The 20,429-nt window shown below is 43.0% G+C and overlaps 1 protein-coding gene across 1 annotated transcript in view; it reads right to left on the reverse strand.

Moving 5' to 3' along the window:
* Window positions 1-20,429, reverse strand: part of LOC137904693 (ephrin type-B receptor 1-B) — a 91,600-nt gene that overhangs the window by 53,950 nt on the left and 17,221 nt on the right. The window contains exon 5 of the mRNA XM_068748897.1: window positions 16,488-17,169. Within this exon, the coding sequence (XP_068604998.1) occupies window positions 16,488-17,169 (682 nt within the window). The remainder of the gene's footprint in view (window positions 1-16,487; window positions 17,170-20,429) is intronic.

A 20,429-nucleotide genomic window follows, 5' to 3' on the forward strand; every position in this document is an offset into this window, starting at 1 on the left:
GGGCACATGCAACAAACAGTCGAGCCACCTCCACACCTAACACCACTCGTCCTACCTTACTGTACCTGTCATCTCAGAAAAGCCAATGCAGCAATGTCTGGAGCTGCAGAACCCCCCCGAGAGCGCTTACACATCATCCAATTAGACCACCATCGAAACTCCGCTATGTTGCTTTGTGTCGGAGGAGAGACAGGTGAAAAAAGGAAGAAGAAATAGTCAAATCTGCATTGCATAGAAAGAAACCCTCTGCTGATTACGTTTTGACAGCTATTAATGTCCTAACATTGAGCAACTAATGTGTGAGCTTGTTTTAAAATGAGAATCGTGTCTGGATTCAATAGAAGGCACGAGTGAGGAAGCTAGAAAATGAGCGTGGCCGGCTAAAGAAAGAAAACAATGCCTTCGAAGTAATCCATCTGATCCACACAACCGCCTGACAGCTATTGCTAATGAAAATAGACGAGGGAAGATGTTCCGTTAAGTTCAAGGTATCTGTGTGAGTGCGCGTGAGCCTTAAAAAAACCAGAGCACAGTTTACCAGACAACCTACGCCCCTGGGCAGGCTGTTACCATGGTAACCTCACAGCCAGGGTTTTCATCTTCCTTTTTTTTTTTTTTGGCCACATTCATTTGCCCAACTGCCAGCTAACAAAGATTAAAAGAGGGAGAGGAAAAAAAATGAAGGGCTGGATGAAGAGTCACATGATTCTGCGTGAAATCAGTCAGGCAAAGATTGGAGCAGGGAGCATTTCTTGGAAAGGCTTGATTGTGCTACGTTTGCATCAGGGGGCCATAAGAGACCGGTGCATTAGAAAAGATGTCGGGATGTTCACAGGCGTAACTGTCAAGTTATATTCGATAACTGTCAGGTATAAAATGACTCTCCAGCAACGTGGAGTTCCTGCGTCCTCCGTTGAGATGTCGGCGGATCACGACCCACAAAGATAGATGATCAGAATGAGGTCATAAAATCCGCTGTAACAGGCGCCCCCCACGTCAATTACCTCGAGATTCTGTCACACAGTGAATAAAGTATATGTTTATGATGAATAGTTCTGATGGGAAAACTGTGGGCTTTAAATGATAAATCATCGTGGAGGGAATGAATCAGAGATGGAGTGAAAAAACCCTGTTGGCTTAAAAAAAAAACTGATCAAATGAAGTTTAGCAACAGTTGGAATTTTATTAACGGAACCAATCAAGTGGAAACAGACAGAGCCTTTATTTCTGAAGCTTTGCCTAATGCACAAGGTTTAGTTTGATATATATTTTTTTCCTGCTCAGTGTGTGTAACTGAGAAAGAAAGCAGAGCTTAAAAAAAAGATTCCGCATTATGGGAACATTGTGTTAGACTGATTTTATTGTCTCATGTGAATTTAGTCACATTTAAAAACATCCATCAAGGAAAAGAAGCACCTTAGAGTGAAAACATAGACCATTTGTTTTTATTGCATCTCTTGCATGACACACTTTAGAGATGATTAGATCTTTAAATGTGCAAAAGAAAAAATGCAGGGCTACCTGAATTTGAACAGGAGTACATGATACAACCTGTGAAAATGAAAGTATTATAATTCCTCCCTAGGATAAAAACGAAAAAAGTATTTTAGAGCATTGTTCCAGGATGCTCTGGCAACACTACACCAATGAGATTAGCATCCGCTTTATTCTATATCAGTCATTAGTGAAAACAACAAAGGAGAAGTATCGACTGTGCAGGTAATTGTCGTGAAAAGAAATCTCTTCATGTAAATGAGAATGTTGCCGTGCCATTTGTGTTCAAACACAACCATCAGCTCCTTGTTGTTGTTCTGACATAATTGATTTTCTTGACTGTTGAATTGGATTTTTTTTAATCTTTGTTAAAATAATAATAAAAAAAACGAGGAGCTGCTGAACATAATTAAGCAACGAGGACTAAGGAGACGAATGATGATGATGAGACGATATCGTGCCGCAAAATCAAAAGTAAGGCAAATTATTAATATCGGTTCATTTAGATGTGCTTGCATTTGTATGTAAATGCGGAGCTCGGGTTTAGAAGTCAGTTGTTTGGCAGCAAATGGATGCGGCTGTGAAATTAATTGAAAATGCACTTCCCGTAACAGGAGTCGCTCTCAGGTGGAGTATTAACAAGCCAACATGGATTCAGCTATAATCTATGTTGGCTCTTTGTTCTGGTTGCTTTGTTTCATTCCTATAAACTATAACCTTTAGAAAAAAAACTTGCAAATCACACATATGATATGTATATATATACGTATGATGTGTACTTAAAATATATTATATGCATAGTATTCTGTTTATAAAGACTTCACTAACTGAGGATTGTTTGATTTTTTTTGCAGTGACAATTATGCCATTGGCAGAAAATAAATAAATGTTGTAATAGGTAAATATCCAAGTTGTCTGGATGTAAAACTATAAGCAAATGTTAGAGATCAAGTTACCCAAATTATTCAAGATATTATTTCAGTGCTATTTATTCATAGCAACATTAGCAAAGAGAGGTAAGATCCCAGCGAGGTAATTTTTCTTATTTACTTATTTACTTATTTACAAGCGCAGCTTTAATTGAACATTATTTATTCCATTTGTCCAAAGTTAAAAACCGTTTCATTTCGCATTCGTAATGAATTGAATTAGATGAAAATGATTCTCGGTAAGACAAAGCGCTTGGAAAATGGCTGAACAACTAGAATCAGTGTCGATCTGTGTTCAAATGTGGACATTCACATTCTGTCTGATGCGAGCGAGCAAGTAACAGAAGGCTGAAGCTGATGTGCTGCTAACTATGCCAATTGTTAGCTATTTGAAAAGCTCTTATCTCAAGAACACATAAGATCATTCCTGGCCAATGATTTAATGCCCTGAGAGTCGCCGTGGGTATTTGAACAATGGCTTCAAATACCCATGTATCCTAAAATACCCAGCCCCTTGGCTGCGGGTTGCAGCCCGGTTAATGAGCGTTGAGGCCTGTGTAGGGGATGAGGAATGCACATCTGAAGGCAGGCGAGGAGTAAAATGAAGGTCCCTTCACTCTTTAACATTCCCTAATTTGATTCCTAATTGAGCGTACGTAACACGATGTTTACATTGAAATATTCTGGCAAAAAAACAAGCAGTCATTGCTGAACAACACGACTGAACAAGGCCTGCTCTTCCCTCCTGATTGCACTCACCGGAGACCCCGCCATATCCTGCACAAGCGCAACATGTCTATGACCTAAAGCTCATGGGTATAAGTCTCCTCCTGTTCACACATGGCAGAGAAGCTGTCAGGCACAGCAGGGGAGGGGGGGGGGGGGGGGGGGTCAGAGGTTCGTAGCAGTTTAGATCTGAAGGAGGAGGATGAGACAGGAAAGAGGAGGAAGGATGTATGTCTAGCTTTTTGACATCCGCTGGCGTACTTGGAGCCAATCAGCAATGGCGAGAAAAATGTGGACGGACGATGGGGAGAGGGTGTGAGCGGCGAGGTCATCAACACTCCAGCGTGCAATGGTGATAAAAAAAAAGAAGAAAAAAACTACAAAAAGACAGTCACATATTCACAAGAGAGACGCTCCTCCAGCTGTGCGAGCATTTCCGCTGTTCCGCACCCTACCCCCATTGTGATATCATGCTTAATGGGAAATAATGATAAAATGCTCTGCTTGAAAAGAAAAAAAAAAGGCTAGAAAATATGTGTGAAACATGGGAGAGGAAAAGTGACCGGGATCAGGGAAATGGAGTGTGACAAAGAGAGATGCAGAGAAGTGGGAGCAAAAAAAAGAAAAAGAAAAAGAAAAAGTGAGAAAGCACTCGTGAGTTCATCTTGTCACTCAAATCGTTGCTGCCAGAGCGCCACAATACATGTGTTGTGTAAAAACAGCCATTTCACATTGCATGCTAAGTGACGGCAGGCTTTTTATTTCTAAAGTTGACAATAGGCAACAGGGATTAAAAATAAGGCTGCATAATAGATCCTTTTTTCGACAGACTAAGCATCTGCCCTGCCCAAAAGTAGATGGCTCCATTCACGGTTTAGTACGGGCGTGCTTCAATACAGACACAATCAAAATCATTCTCTTTATTTGAGCCCAGTATGACCGTCAAGCTGGATGGGGACAGATTATTCTCCTGTACAAAGACAAATGGACGTATTCATCAAAACATTCTGTTGCGGAGGGCTTGAACTTATTAGCTGGCACGCGATGCATCTGCCGCAATGAAGTCCTCCAAAACCTTGGCCATATTTACATCTGCGTGACCTCTATGTTGAACTTGTCAGGAAGTTGCAGGCAAACACAAATGCATTTATACAGCGGAATCGGCATGGCTCAACTGTAGCTCCCATCCTAAATGCTCAAATCTGGCCAGCGATGACCTCAATGCCCTCTGGTATGAAACTGGCAAACATCACAATGTGTTCATGTTGTGTGTGTGTGTGTGTGTGTGTGAGGTGCACTGAAGAAGAGTGAGGCGTGGATGGATGACTACCTTGGATATTCAAACAGGAGAATTAGAAATGAATTGCTGAAAATTCCCATTAAGGGAGAATAAATGTCCATCAATCTAAAGTATTAAAGGTACAGTCATCTGCTTTATAAAAACGTGACGGTCAGTTAAAACATTAAGTCAAATTGGCAGGTATGTCAGAGACGAGGCTCCGTTGTTCTGCTGGAACATGCAAAGAACTGACAAGGGCGATCTGAACCAAAATGAGAGGAGACAAGTGTTTAATGAAAGCCTGTGGATAAGTGTGTTGTGTGTGGCTGCAATCTCATTAGGCGTTTCTGACATTGTGGACTTTGAGGAAGACATCAACACCTTGTATGGCAGAGAATTAAAAGAAAAAAGGCCAACATGGGAAAATGGATTAAGTGTATTAATGTCAGAAAGCAATTAAGATGAAGGTAAGGTCTCGCAAGTATAAGCACAAGTGTGTGTTGAAATGAAAGCCTATGGTGGCATCGGGACTTTGGAGCTATTCTAATAACGCAATAGAAAGCTGTGTGCTATACTAACATTTATAAATGTTTTAAAGGCAACAGGTTCAAGACAAAGGGATGATTTAGAATGCATTTGCATGTTAATTTGGGAATTCGGATGCAGGTTTATTCAAAGATGTCTGAATGGATATAGATCACTTGTTTTCTAAGAGGTATTTTTACTTTGAGCAATTTTTTTTGCTTCTAACTAGAAGATATTTGGAAGAAAATGACCCAATGCAACAACCAAAGAATGTCTGAACTGGATCACAGTAATATCTCAATTTTGGTGATCCAGGAGGTTTTCATTTATGGGGCTCGTGGAAAATGTAATATTGCCAGATGACAAACGGTGACGCTAAACACTTGGACTCGATATGAAATTGTACTGACATTTAACCCGAGGAAAACCACCAGAAATGAAATGTAATTCATCTGTAAAAACAACTATCAAATTAATAATGATACCAAAGCGATTCCAAATTAAGGGGCAGGACTTTATGGTCAAAGAGCCAAACTACCATGGAGGCTATTCCTTTTAGGAAGCTGTCTACCAATGCAATGCTGCTCTATATGAGAACCTATAGAAACATTTATGTTCACCTTCTCCTCGACTGGAACTTGCAACAAACACAAATGATCCAGACAGATATGACATCCGTAGCAACAATTTGCACCAATGAATGCATGCACACGGCAATGCATAAATAAAACAAAAAAATATATGATCAAATAAAGGTGATATGCAATGACATGTTAAATGTATGAATATAAATATCCGGACACAAAATCTAACAAAGAAAAATTGCTGTAGATGTCATTGTCAGCTTTCCACTGCCGTGTGTGCAGTCTTGTAATGTGTTCATACATATTCATACAATTCAACATGCATGAGCATCAAAATATACATGGCGTATACACACTGCGTGGTGAGTAGAAAACCCTCGGTTGCACGCACACACACACACACACGCAGGGACACCGGTGAAAACACACCTTCCCTGGACCGGACACATTGAATTAGGAGTGATTCTTATTTTTTTCCTCTCTCTTGGCTCTGTCTCTGAGGTGCTAGATTAAATGCCATACCCGCTTTACTACAGATGGCTCGGACATAAATCGCACGATCCATATACACATCCATGAAATAAATTTGCACACACACACACACACACCTACCAACACACAAACACACACACAGGGAGGCACCCACATGGTCCAATGCGTCAGTTCTTTGTATTTCAATCACTGAATCAATGGTTCTAAATTGATTATAGCTGAGCAGGGTCCAGAGATGTTCCCCACCTGGCTCGCTGCCCCGGCCCTCTATTGATTAGATCTGAGAGAGCCAATTGCTTTCACACTGGATTAAGGTGTTCCAGAGCAGTGAGCAGGGATAGACAAACAGGAATAAAGAGAGATGGAATCTGAGGAAAATGTGTAGGGTGAGCTATAGAAAAAGGCTTTACTGGCAGAGAGACAAGGCAACAAAGTTCAGGAGGACACACATTAAACCGGTTTACATGGCAACCGTTTTGCTTGCTAAGGAGAAGTGCAACCTTTGCATTCTACAAGGCAACATTGTGAAAATGACTCTTGTGGGCAAGGGCCTGCCAAAAAAACAATTGAAAACTCGACTGCAGTTGGGTGCCAGGCGAGTGGTTGGTGGCGTAACCGAACACGACACACCTACTAAGAGATTCTACGTGCACAGCGAGCCAGTAAACACAAATGTGACGGATGGTTACAGCGATGGTGCAGTGCAGACCCCCAAAATGCTGTTGTCAAGGTACTTAAAAAAATATGTGAGGCACACGCTCTACATCCTGAGCTAAACTTCACGTTTGAGTTAAAAACACATCCCATGGATACGTAGTTAAACCAATCTAAATATGCAAATCATCTCTATATCAATGACATACAGACTCGCACACAAACACACACACACACACACACACACCTCCACGTTGCAATCCTTTCAGATCAGACAGCACGAACACAGATCAAGGGTGTAATCTCATTTGACCCCGAGAGCTAAGTAGCCCAGGGCAACAGCATTACACTTCAAAGCTTCACTCTGAGTTTGTTACACATTCCAGCTCCAAAAGTCTTACACACTGTAAACCGAGAGGAATCAAGCCAAACTTTGCCATCAGCCGACATCACAGCTTCTGTTCTGAAGTGGATCAAATAATAAATAACTGTGAGAAGTGGATAAATCATCCTTCACAAGGCAGCTTCTCTCCTCTTCTCCTATATATGTCTCTCAAGTATGCATTCACCGTCCCCCTTGGCACATTCATATTCCAGTGGAGGCAGTGTTAAGCGGGACATCCACTCACCCCCCCCCATCACTCTTCCTCTCCATACGACAATTAGCCACTCATGCTTGGGGTTCTCTGTATGAATGAATGGGAAGGGAGGGACGGGGCAAAGGCCGAAGACCTTTTGTCCAGCCTGAGGTCCCTTTCTCAAATAATTTCCACAATGGAGAGGCTTCCAGTCCAGATTAAGCGCTTATGAAAATAAAGAACTGTGTGCTCTGAGATGGGGGGCCAGCATCGGCGACGTGGACTACTGTCAGGGGGGGAAAGCCAGTAAAAGGTGCTCTCACTCGGGGCTCAGAAAGGCTTTTCTCAGGGAGCAGAAGTCCTATTCAAAAGGCACTGGGGGTGTAAAGCATCACATTAACTGCATGAATTGGGGAGGGGGGAAGATCAATATACATTTAGTTAATACCTCTATTGTTGCTACTGCCTCTGTGACTGCTCTCCTAGCAGAGCACGCAGTGAAGGAGGACAGAGGTAGAGAAATGAGATTAAAGAGGCAGAAATGATGGGGTAGGGAGGTGAAACAAGGGAAGGGGGGGCGGGGGAGGAACAGTATTTGCTGGCCCATTCATGCCGGTGTGAAGCATGCACAGAGAGGCCTTTACACTCACATGCATGCAGTCACAATAGCACATATCTCAAAACTGACTGATGTGAGTCCAGTTAAACGCAAACAGACCCGCAGAGCCAAACACCGTAATGGTTGGCCGACCACGCAACGTAAAGGTCAGTTTGCATGGGAGCGGGGCAAAGGGAGAAGAACCAGGGGGGGAAGCAGAGATATGGTGAAATCAGCATGGGTGCCTTTGTGTCCCTAGCATTCCCCAAAGGGTCTGATTATGCTTTGCGCTGGCTCCAACACAAAGGCATAGCATCTCTGTATCGCAGCCCATGCAGCTCCCCTGGGAACATTCTAGACACAGCAAATCAAATTGTCTGTGAGCTTCGGCGTGCATTCGGCATTCGGACTCGGACTAATCAGATATCATTCACTTTGAGATGCACACGACTGTGCAAGTCTGGCCGAGCGCTACAGTAACACCCCCTCGGCACTGAGACAGCATCTCTTTTAGAGAAACAAGTAGACAATGAACAATAGTTTTAGAGGGTAAACCACAAAGGCATCTCATTTCATCATTCCATTAGTTAATGATGAGGTCTTTACTTTACACCTCTCCTTACTTAGTCACATATTAAAGATGAGCTGCACGGCTGGTAACGAGTAACTTCCTCTCGAAGGGCGTTTGCATAAAGTGTTGGCCATTGAATGATTGAAGATTATTAAGATCTTATTGTAGTCTGCAAAATGTGCCTTGGGGTATTTTGTCAACAGCCTATCAGGATCATGACATCCAGTTATTAAAACCTGCCATCTAATCAAAGGACTCCTTCAGACTTGGTAATAACGTCTGCCCCGAGAGATTACCCATTTGCTTCGAACGCATTCAAGACGCAAAATCTAGTTACGACCATGGATCGCAGGAAGCAGCGCTCGAAAGAAAGGCTTTCGTGTCCTGAATAATATGGGATATGCCGACATTTGTCGCACAGCGGGGGGGGGGCATGATGAATTCCAGTCGGTTGCTATGAATATATGAATTGATACATTCTTCCTACATTGAGAATGGATTGCATTGAGGCTTTCCTCACACATTTGTGCCCCATGTTTGGGGCACTGCCCTTCAAAGAATCAGACTCAACAATTGTCAGGGACTGGAATTGAAAAGCCGAATCAGAACTGTTACAATGAAACAATGCTCGACCCCATCTGTCGGAAACAAACCCATAACAAGGACTTTTCTCCGTCGCGCATTCATCCCCATACAAATGAAAAAAGAATGGCTGGTGTCCATATAAAGGTCAGTAATAACTTATGATAGGCGTATGGTGATGCGTATGGTGTATGCGCGCACCGTCCTTATCCATGCCATTGCTCGTGGGTGTGTTAAATCACTTTAAGCCTCTAGTTGTGCGAGGTCCTCACAAATACATTTTTCTTGCACATGTTGTTTTGCCTCAGCCTCCTTCCTTCCATTCACAAATCCATCAAAGTCAGTCACTGTCACCAGATCCCCCCCCTGCCTCTTGTCCTTGCAGCGCCTCTGTGCTCCTGAGATATCCTGCTCTCTGTATGCACGCCAGCGGCTGCAGCAGATCTACACGCTTCCTACCATCCTTTCGTCCGGACTCTTTTCACTATCCTACGATTCGTCTCTGATACTGTTTTTCTATTTATTTCCTCCCGACTGTGCTGCTTCGAGCTCATCTTCTTCGCATTTGTTGTTATTGATCTTTCTCTTGTCAGCAGATATATCCTGTTGTTTCTGCCCAGTCTGAACAATAGCAGCTATTGCTGCTATTATATCACTTCAGCACTATTTTAATTAGGTCCTTAGCGCCAAGGTCAGTCAGAATTGAATCTGTCTCAGCCTCTGCTGCTACCATTATGTCCATGCATATGGTGTCCTCTTTAATCTCATTTCTCAAGCTCTTATTATTAAATCTTCTATGGTTGCCTTGTGATGATTAGAGAGGAAGACTCTCCTAAAGGCACCAGACATTGTAAGGAGTGAGGTGTCAGAATTACTCAATTGCATATTTGAAATAGCTACACCGGAGGAATTGTGTGGTGTTTTTTAATGTCACCTTCATTTTTAGGCTTTACATTGTAATGTTATGTATTACTCAATCTACGTACATCAACGCTACACAGTAAATACCTGCTTGCAACAGGACAGCACAGAACATTTTGCGACTGACTGCTTCTACTCATTGCAAAGTATAACGGGCAGGTGGTGGTTTTCAAAAAAAAAAAAAAGCCTCCTGATTGAAACTGAGATGTTTGCAAACCAGATGACAAACGCACACACACAACGCCTGCAGATCTGACTACGATCCTGACTATGCTTATTCTGGTGTGAGAGAAAAGCTGCGGCCGTTCAATCCATGTGGAAACGCAATAAACAAACGGAGCACAAAACCGTGTTCAAAGAGAGGATTATCCCAAGCTGCACGTTCAACTGTTTCATCTCCTTTTTTTTAAACAATGTCTTGCCATCATTCACGCATATACATATAGACAGACACGCACCCATCCTCTCCCCTCTCCCAAAATCCAATATTCACACAATGTCTTCTCCATCTGGAGTTTCTGAAGATTGCCTTAGCATGGGGGGGGGGGGGGTCTTTGGCAAGAGGGGTGACGGCAAAGGATAAAATCAATAACTTGTCTCAGAAACGTTTCTGCAAGATTGAGCTTCATAGACTCTCCCTGTCAATCTGAAAGTAGCTGCTTCCTCTGTGTTTCGACTGAATCGCGGGCTCTGACCTCGAAAAGGCAGATACTGTATTTATTGTCTTGTGAAACGTCTATTCATCCATTTCCTCAACCGCTGTATCCGTAAACTGGGCCGCGGGTCATGCCGGAGCCGATCCTAACAGTCTGCGGGCTGGAGGCAGGGTACGCCCTGGACAAGCCGCCAGTACATTGGAAAGGGTACAGGTGTGCAGGAATTATGGCAGACATGATTGAATGAAGAAATTGGACGTGCAAAGTTCAGCTTGATGGAAATGTATGTATTGGTGTATTTGTATTTGAGAACGTATCTCAGGAAGCTGCGGCACAAAGTCCAGAGATTTTGAATTAACAAATGTAAAGGCATAAATGATTGATTGTGATTGCAAAAATTGCTCAGTGCAAAAAAATAATCTCAGCATGCTGACCAAAGGTTAAGCAGCTTCCTTAAGTTCAAAATGGAAGCGTGACCTTTGATCCATCAGATGCCTTTAAAACCATAAACTTAATCAAATGCTGGATTGATTAAAATACATTTATTTTTACCTCAACTCTATGAATAAAATTAGATAATGAGACACAGGAAAAAGTGGAAACAAATCTCAAAACTGCTAATATTAAACCACAATGATTTCAAATTCTGCATGACTAGACACCACTCGGGGCGTAAGTGAGGAATCATGCTACTTTTATTATCTGGTTGAAATCTGGACTTTTCCCACCCGGTTATGCTGCCATGTTCCCCTCTGCAATGCAATTCTAGTTAGATCGTAAGTCCACAGGTTTGACAACATAACCTTGACTAATCCACATGTATCATCCCACCGCTGATAACCTCTAGCAAAGGATGAGACAATTTCCTTGAATTAAAAGGTGTCCCTCTGCTGTCGAGCCAAACCGTCCTGGCGGCTATATTAGCGAAACAGTTAATATTGATGGGCAGGGATGATGCAGATGAAGAATCAACAAATGAGGGGCGATGGAAAAGGGGATGTGTTTGCATTTTCTCAACCAGGGGCCACCATCTGTGGAGAGCCTCAGCATGTATCCTCATTACTGCCTGCTGGAGCTTACTCCAGAGTGGGGTGAGTTAGGGGGGGGGCAGAAAAGTAGAAAAGTGCGGGCAATTTTGTAAACGCTGCCCGAGTTGTTGTCACATGTCAAGACAATGCAGAAAATTTTACCCAGCTTCATTGATTATTGTTTTTGTCATGCTCTTAATGTGCAATCATAATGTTAAAGCATAAGTTGAGAGCTTTGATTGATGTAGGGGGGGGGGTCACAATCCGGGTGAGGGGGTGAAGTGGAGGCCCTCATAACGGCAGCCTTTTGTGTTTTGCCAGCGAGGGCAACATAGGCAAATTAAGCAGAGCCCCTGCCATCTGCTGAATGTGAGGCTGCTTTGTCTCTTTGTGTTCCCAGTGACTGTCACTGGCCCCAAGACCCAGTGTCCATCACTGACTGGGGAGAGGAGTGGACACACAATGGACGAGGAAAAGACAGGACAGGCAAACATGACTGAAGCCGGGATAGAGGAAGGTGACTGAAATAGATTTGGGGGGAGGAAAAATTGAAGAAATGTCGGGTCATAGTGGTGCCCTCTCGGAAATGTTCCCGTGCTATAAACTAAGGGTCCAAGACCATAATAAAAGGCTCAGAGAAAAAGCCCTGTGACCAAATAAATGGCCTGAAAGGACCTGGAGGTTGGAGAAGCAGAAAAAAAGGGGCTGAAAGGAAAGACAGAGTGAAAAATAAGAGGAGTAGAGGTATGTGTTCCTCTGTGGGGGGATAAAAGCAGCTTGGTGGGTATCTCCATTATGTGTGAACAAAATCGCCGCATTCCCTTCACATTATTAGGGAGTGACGGTCGTCTTTGCAGTGAGAGCGGTGCATCTGTGTTTGGGGTCATTAGAAACACTCTGTTTGGGCCTTAAATTCAAAGAGTCTTTGTTTGGGTCACACTCTTTCACCACTGCTCTCTGCCATCCATCCATTCAGCCCATTGAGAGCCATGGAAACAAGAAGTCTTTCACACTCGATTCTTTCTTACAGCTTCCCTCTATTTATTTCTCCGACTATTACATCTTTGTCTTTTTTTGTCTTCGTTACACTGGCGGTCACTGCCACAGGACTAATAGGAACAGGACGAGTCAGATGTTTCCTTAATTGGGCTTCAAGGTGACTTAGTCGATCCTGGTGTGTGTGTGTGTTCGTGTTCAGGTGAGTACACATGCATGCTTCTCTGCAAATGAATGAACTCTTGAATTGGTTCTAATAGCTTACCAGGCCTTTGTAGACCCACATGCATGGCAGAAAAAAAGCACATTCTTTAATTGAGTGTACTCAATGAAGAAAACCGCAAAGAAAAGTCAAACCAACATTTTAGAATAAAAAAAAGAAGTGGTGACTGTGTGAGTTTGAGATGTTGTTTTTTTTTAAAATCTTATTTCACTCTGATTCTCCGGTCTATCCGATAGAGAGGACTATGTCAACCGTTTGGTGTCAATGACAATGAATATAGGACATAATGGGGGCTAGGTTTATGACGGGGGTTAATAATGTGAAAAAGGCCCCGAACACATTTCACATTAAAAAAATTGCATATTTTGCATTGCGATGATGCCCATGATGTGTGTTTATGTGTGTCAGTGCGTGCGTGTGTGTGTGTGTGTGTGTGTGTGTGTGCATATGCTCCATGATGGCAGCCATCAGATAGGAGTAAGGCAGCCATGATGAATCGGCACTTAGCCCAGGGAAACGCACTTGCTCAATGGGCTGTGAATCTCCCGCTGCTACTGTCAGCCAGCAGAATGTTAAATAAAGTTATTTGAATATTTGTAATATTAATGTACCAGCATGTCAAAAGCCTTCTGGAGCCTAACGCTGAGAGAAAATACGAGGAGATTCGTATCACCGTACAGACTCATAGGACCGTTATGGTGAGGAAATTTTGCAAATAGCCAACCAAATAAACAAAACATAGCTGATGGTCTCTCCGAGCTCTTCTGTCATTGTCCCGACAGGCTCTTTTGAGCTCATAGAAAATGTTTTTAAAGCTAAACACATGTGATTTCAACTTACATGTTAGCACGACGTTCACTGGATGTTGTTAAATGTCAGAATACTTGGCTTACCTGAAACTTTTAATCACTTCATATGAGAGTATAAGGCACATTAAAATGATCAATGACTATATCAGATGATTAAAAACTATAATAGAAGAACACGAAGCATATCTAATCAAAGTCAGTCTAATAACCACTCAGCTGGAGGCCGCGGAAATGACCGTAAGGGTCCAGTAAGACCATTGCATCAGGGTTTCTAAGGTGCTTCAAGAGCAGAAGACGGCAGACAAGGATAAGCTTTGCGTCGGTGGAGGGGTGCTATTTGGAGTGTCTCTGCTCGATTTAACAGGGAGGTGATAAAATATTTAGCAGATTGCTTACTTGGTCGGGGGGGGGAGAGCAAGGCAGAGAGAAGAGGAGATACCAAAATGGCTGATGTGGGAGCTGGGGAGCTGGTAATGAGGATGGCATGCTGGCATCATCGTTACGCATCACAACAACGCTACAGAGTCTCTCTGCCCAACAGACAGCACGTACACAAACACACACATAGTCACACACACTGTTTCTAATTAAAACATATTAGGGATGGCACAATCAGGTATAGGCAGGCTGTCATGTATACTCACACAACACAAACATGCTCGAAAAAGAACACACACACACACACACACACAGTTCTGTCATAAAAATAATGACTTTACCACTTCTAACACCTTTTATAATATTTCACAACTACATCATACGGACAAAACAACTGTTAAGTTTTGACCTATTTTTGTTTTGTTTCTATTCTTTAATGTTTCTATATATCTTTATTATTGTACATGGCAAACTTCAGCGTCCTGAGCCAGTCTGACATCAAGTGACAGATCACTTTGTCATTAACTGTTTGGCCATCTTACTTAACTTTCATTCATAATTCTCCTGAATCCCACCCCAACTATATTTACGACAGCAAATAGACAGTAGTCAAATACAGGGCGGCGGCAACTGGGAAGACATTTGTTATATATCTTACTTTCCCCAGGTGGTCAGAATCATATAAGTGTGTTTAGCAAAGCTCAAAACAGAAGCGAACCTCCTTGTTGTTGTTTTTATTTCCCACAGTGCTTTGAAGCACCGGTGACTTCCCTTTCCTTTGTAGTACCTTTGCTTCTCATGTTGCTCTCAATGAGGGGCATTATTTCAGCATTAAACTGTGTGCTCTCATATTCTTTCTGTTCCTGTTACTTCATCTTTAATGGGCAATTACTTCAGACCCAATGCTGAAGCCACGTTATTGCACCAACCCCGCAATTGATTGGTTGCCCATAGTACTCAGCTTGCACAAGCACTTTAAGGTTTCCTTTCCTTGTTTAGATAATGGATTGCGATCTGCTGAAAAGAGACTGTGCGGAAAATAAAAGGTTGAGATTGCTCTTATTGGAGGGGCCTTTCAGTGGCGATGAGAGGGGAACAGCCTCCAGAGAGTAAGATGCTTATGAGACACGAATCGCAGCGTACTCCATTTCTCTTTAAGCTCTGTAAACTCTTTTTCTCTATGTTGGCAAGTGCAAGGTTGCATTTAGGGCTCAGGGACATGGTACATGTACTTTCTGCCGCTAGTGGGTCTCTCAATAAACACTGTTACAAACAAACACAAAATGATGCAGGGTGGGGTCATCAAGGTGGTGGCAAACATATTATATATACAGTATATAACATCTACATGCAAACAGCTCCCTCCTTCCACTTTAATGATTGCTATATTGTTATATTGTCATCAGAAAGAGACTTGTCAGATGGTCACCTGAATTACATATATATATATACAAGTTAAGAGCTAATTCCTTCCAAAAGTGCATCAAAAGAACAGATACGTTATTTCATTTAAGCTATTGAAATTAAGTGTGCGTTGCACTGTAACAAATTGTAATAATCATAGGAACAACTGCACAAAATGTCAAATCATCTGTGAAAACTGTAAACTAGAGGGCGATGAAATCAGAGAAAGATTGACGTGAGATGAGACTTGCTGTAACAGGCAAACTGAATGCAACTTTTGCTTCGTCATTTGAAAGTCATTTTAACTTGGCTAAGTTGGGGTTTGTATGTTTGTGTTTGTGTGTGTGTGTGTGGGGGGGGGGTAGCTTTGGGTATATTGAAGTCAGGAGGATACAGCAAACTCGGTCACACACTGAGCTTCGTAGATATGTGGCACTCTCATATCTATTTATTGATCATAGCAGATGTACATCAATCAGTCTTATCTGGGCTCCACACACTCTCAGGTTAACCTCCAGAGGCAGGCCGAGCCACACTGCGCCATACTGAGAGCCTGGAGCCACTCAAATTATCACCGGACACCCTGAGCAACTGTTCTCTTTGTATATGGTGTTTGAGTGTGAAAGGTGCATTAGAGGACAGCTGGAAAGTGAGAGAATGTGATCGTTTTAACTAAGAACCTAGATTCACTTGAATGCATGCATTATTGTCCATTTCATAGAACAGGTATTCACAAAGTACTGTGACAGGATCAAATCTCTTGCCATCTGCAAAGTCGGCGCCACAGAAGGCTGGCATTCACAACAGATTAAAAATCAATGCTATATGTAATGCACCTTTCTTGTATACCAGAGGTGGACATGATCAAGGAAGAATTGCCACACTTCAGGCTAAGCAACATGATCAATTCAGCTGTTCCCGATCTGTGATCTCGGAAGCTGATGCAGGTACAAGCAAGCTTAAAATACAACAAATTCCTGTCATTGTATAAGTGAGTGATTAAAAGCAGAGAACCTGTCAGTAGGATACTAACCGTGTCGAATCTGACATTCTCACTTACCTCGGCATATGTTGCCATTGTCAGGCTCAAAGCCAGCCTTGCATGTGCAACTGCCAATGGGAACCATCCACTCGCCGTCGCCATTGCAGTACAGCTTTATGGGGACATCTACTTCCTCTGAGTTGGGAATGCAGATTCCTCTGGCTATAACCAAGGAGGTGCTCTCAGCTCCGGTCATTGTCTCTGGAAAAATTGCAAAGTTCTGGACCACACTTGGGCACTTCTTATAAAAGACCCTGACTGACAGCAGAGACATGCAGGCGCCGTAGTCCTGAAACGCCAGGTAGAAGCCGTTTTTAGACAACGGGCCAAAGCTCCGCACCTCCGTGTTAACCTTCATCAGGCGCCCGCCGAAGTCCACCTGCGAAAAGCTTTCGTCTGCAGCAATGGTGTCCACTTTGAGGTAAGGGGCCTCCATCCAGAAAGCAGTGCCCTTTGTGGCGATGACTGCGTCTGTTTCATAGTAGTAGAGGTTAAATGTCTCCTTGCATGAGCCGGGGACGTTGGGGATGGAGCTGCAGTCGCGCACGGTGAACCGAATCTCCACATAAATTCGCTGAGCGCCGCGCCGATTAATGAAGGTCGTGAGGAGCCAGTTGTTTTGGCTGGGCTCGAAGACATTACACACCTGGTAGGTCCTGATGGTGTTGAGGTTTTCGTCATAGCCACTAACCTCTTCCCACTACAAGAAGAGAAAGACAGAGACAGTTAATCGCACTGTGAGAAACAAGTGGCACTTGTTTTATACACAGTATATATATATATATATATATAAGAATGCTAATATTAGATGAACAACAGACCATTTGTACCCATAGCAAGTTAGGAAATATCATTCGACTTCCTTGATGACAAGAAATCAGCCCGTCGAGCAATGGGACGTATTTAACCTTTCAGGATACACAAACATCTTTCTTTTTTCTGAAGGATAAAAACATCCCTTAAGTGCAACAACGGCAAAAATAACACTTTGCCATCTCATTCGTTAAAATGCATTCAGCTGCTATAGTATGTGTCCCACCACTGAAAAAAGCAGGAGCTCACTAATTGCTTTGGTTGCGCTGCAATTTGCCGCCTATGCTGAGCATGGCGGGGTACTAAGTTGACGCATTTATGAATTATAGTGTGTAACAAATTCAACATTATGCACTACTCAATTAAAATTAAACAGAGGGGGGGGGGGGGGGGGGGGGGTAGTACATGTCAGCCAATGGCCAGTCTGATTAAAAGGCATTTGCACTTAGTGTAATTCATGGCAAGTCTTTTCTTGCAGGTGTGACCCAGGAAGCATGTTAGACAAGCATGAGAAGGGTTTTCAATGCAGCACACCGAATCACGATGAAAATGCACCGTTAATGCTTTACCGCACTTACCGAGAATCAGGAAGGGAATTAAAAGTATAAGTAAAAGTATACTTGCAGATGGAACAATAAAAAAATGTTTGCCAGGACAGAGCAGCCCTCTACAAAATGTAATAATATTTCATATATAAATCTATTTTCAGAGGAGATGTGTTATACTTTGCCATACTGTGGCAGAGCAGAAAGTAAAAACACAAAGGCTAAGTAAAATTTGACACTGACATTAATCCCTGATGATTTAATCTGACCTTTTGTGGAGGAGAAATAGTAATTAGAAGTTTTAAAATATTCCCTCTGAGTTCATAGTAATGCATTTCCTTTACTCCTATTTGAAGCAACAGCTTGGCTCACGGATTTATTTCTCTAAGTTTCCACCCCGCCGATGATCCAAACAGCTGTAGGCGAGGAAGAGTTAATGAGGTCTATAGTGGAGAGAGAGAGTGGCAGTTCATGCTTCGTGAGTGGATATACCTCCTGGTCCTTCCTCCTTCTCCTGACCTTTGCAGCCTCAGCTGCTCAATCAGAGCTATTGGAGAGCAGAAGACATCCCCCCCCCCCCCCCCCCCCCCGCAGACATCTTCTTAGACAACTTCATAATAAGGCATGAGCCAAGATATGCAGGACGCAAAAGGGAGCTGTCAAACATGGAGTTTGAAAATGTACAGCGGCTAAGAGTATGCTGGCTATTTGGCCTGATGAATAGAATCCACAGCAGTAAGTGGGTGGGCGGAGGGGGCGTAGTCTCAGGACAGGTGGGGTCGAGGAAAAGGAAAGGGGAAAGACACGTGATGCTGCTAACATGATAAACGGGTTTACAGAAATCTGAGGTGCAAATGAAACATTTTTTTCCCCCAGCGCTGCCCCCCCCCCCCTGTGCCCACTCCACTGTAGTCTTCTCCCCCCCCTCTGCTATATTTCCCTTCTACTCTCCTCTCTCGTCTCTGCTCTGTAATGACCATTCATCAGCATTACAGGAGCCTGTCCCTTTCAGCACTGGCTGTTCATTAATACAGCCCACCCTAGGCTCCTCTGCACCCGTCTAGGAGGGGGTCCTCACTGCCCCCCCCCCCCCCCGTCTAGCCAAATGACCACCATCGTTCATGCCAGAGAGAGGCCGGAGGCTCTGCCGATAATGCCTGTCTCAAATCTGTCCAGAAATTCATTGGCTCATAAAATAATGAACTCTATTTCTTTTCATTTCCCCTTTGGTTGAGAGTCGGTGGCATCATGGCGCCAGAGACAAACAAAACTATTACAGGTGAACGATACACAGAACTCCAACTTAGCGGCACAATTTCCGTCTGTCTTTCTCAGCGGTTTCGTATTCATGCATTAGCATCTGCGACTCACACCTTACGGTTGCTCCAATGTGCTGCGCTCAGTTGCCTCTTTCTATTCTTTCCTCTCTTCCACAGTCCTTTTAGAGGATTTCAATCCAATCCATCCCCTTGCACGACTACGTGACATCTCTCTGACCTTGCCAGAGAGAAAAGAGAAGGCATCACCACTTGTCACCTTCAAGATAATGGAATTCCCTTGTCTTTCCATCCATTTCCTCTTCAAGGATCTGTGTAGAGAATAACACTGGTAGTCCTTTGCTGTGGATATTGAGTTGATGCATTATGGGCCTAAGCACAAATATATGTTCTGGTTCTGTATCGCTCTAGTCAGGCGAAGGTGAGGGCGGAGCCTGGAGTGTGATTATACGAATGCTCCAGAGTGCATTCCTCATTTGAACCACCCCCACCACATCCCTTCTATGGATTGCCTATAAAATCTGGTTCAAAGAGATAATGTGTCTTTGTGGCAGATACTGACCTCAGAGTTTTAGAGGATGTGGGTTTGTTAGAAAGAAACAAAAATAGACTTTTTTAAGACTCACCAGCATCGCTTTGAAGAGTATTTCACGTCTCTATAAAGTCTGCTTAGTTAGTCTGATTTGGCTGGCAGTGTTCATCTACTGCCTGCTTGAACAGCTCAATTTATTACCCTCAGTTTCTCCGAAGAACCACTTCACAGTTGGCATCGACTCATTTTAGGGTCATCAAAACAGTCAACTTTGAAATCAGAATTTAGGATTGTACCTAAAGTGAATCTAATGAAACTCAATTATTTTCCCGAGAGTGAAGAATATTTATACTTAGGTACTGATACTTGCTTTATTTCATCGCTGGTGTAATATGTACTTGATATAATCATGAACGAATGCAAAAGTGTTTTCTTTGGGTCTGGGGAAAGGAAAATAACAATTCAGTCTCAATGATTAGGCCATGGCCTCACTTCTGCATGACCATTAAAGTAAACAGGAAATATAAAAAACAGTCAAAAACAATGCCGGATGGGGCATGGCATAAAGCCACATAACTGTAAAAGTGATGGCGTAAACATTACAAGGGGGGGGGGGTGGAGATAAGCAATATATGGCACCCTTTGAAATTGAATTTCTTGAGGGTGGGGCTACTTCTGGGTGGGTAAATTGTGCTGCTCTGCATGGTCTACAGTGGTCCAGTTATTTCTCAGCGTTTTAAACCGGCATTACTGCCGATTCTCTGTCAATCAGGTTTGTGTTGACAACCATCTG

The sequence above is a fragment of the Brachionichthys hirsutus genome, chromosome 15 (assembly GCF_040956055.1).
Source record: "Brachionichthys hirsutus isolate HB-005 chromosome 15, CSIRO-AGI_Bhir_v1, whole genome shotgun sequence".
Classification (NCBI taxonomy): Eukaryota; Metazoa; Chordata; class Actinopteri; order Lophiiformes; family Brachionichthyidae; genus Brachionichthys; species Brachionichthys hirsutus.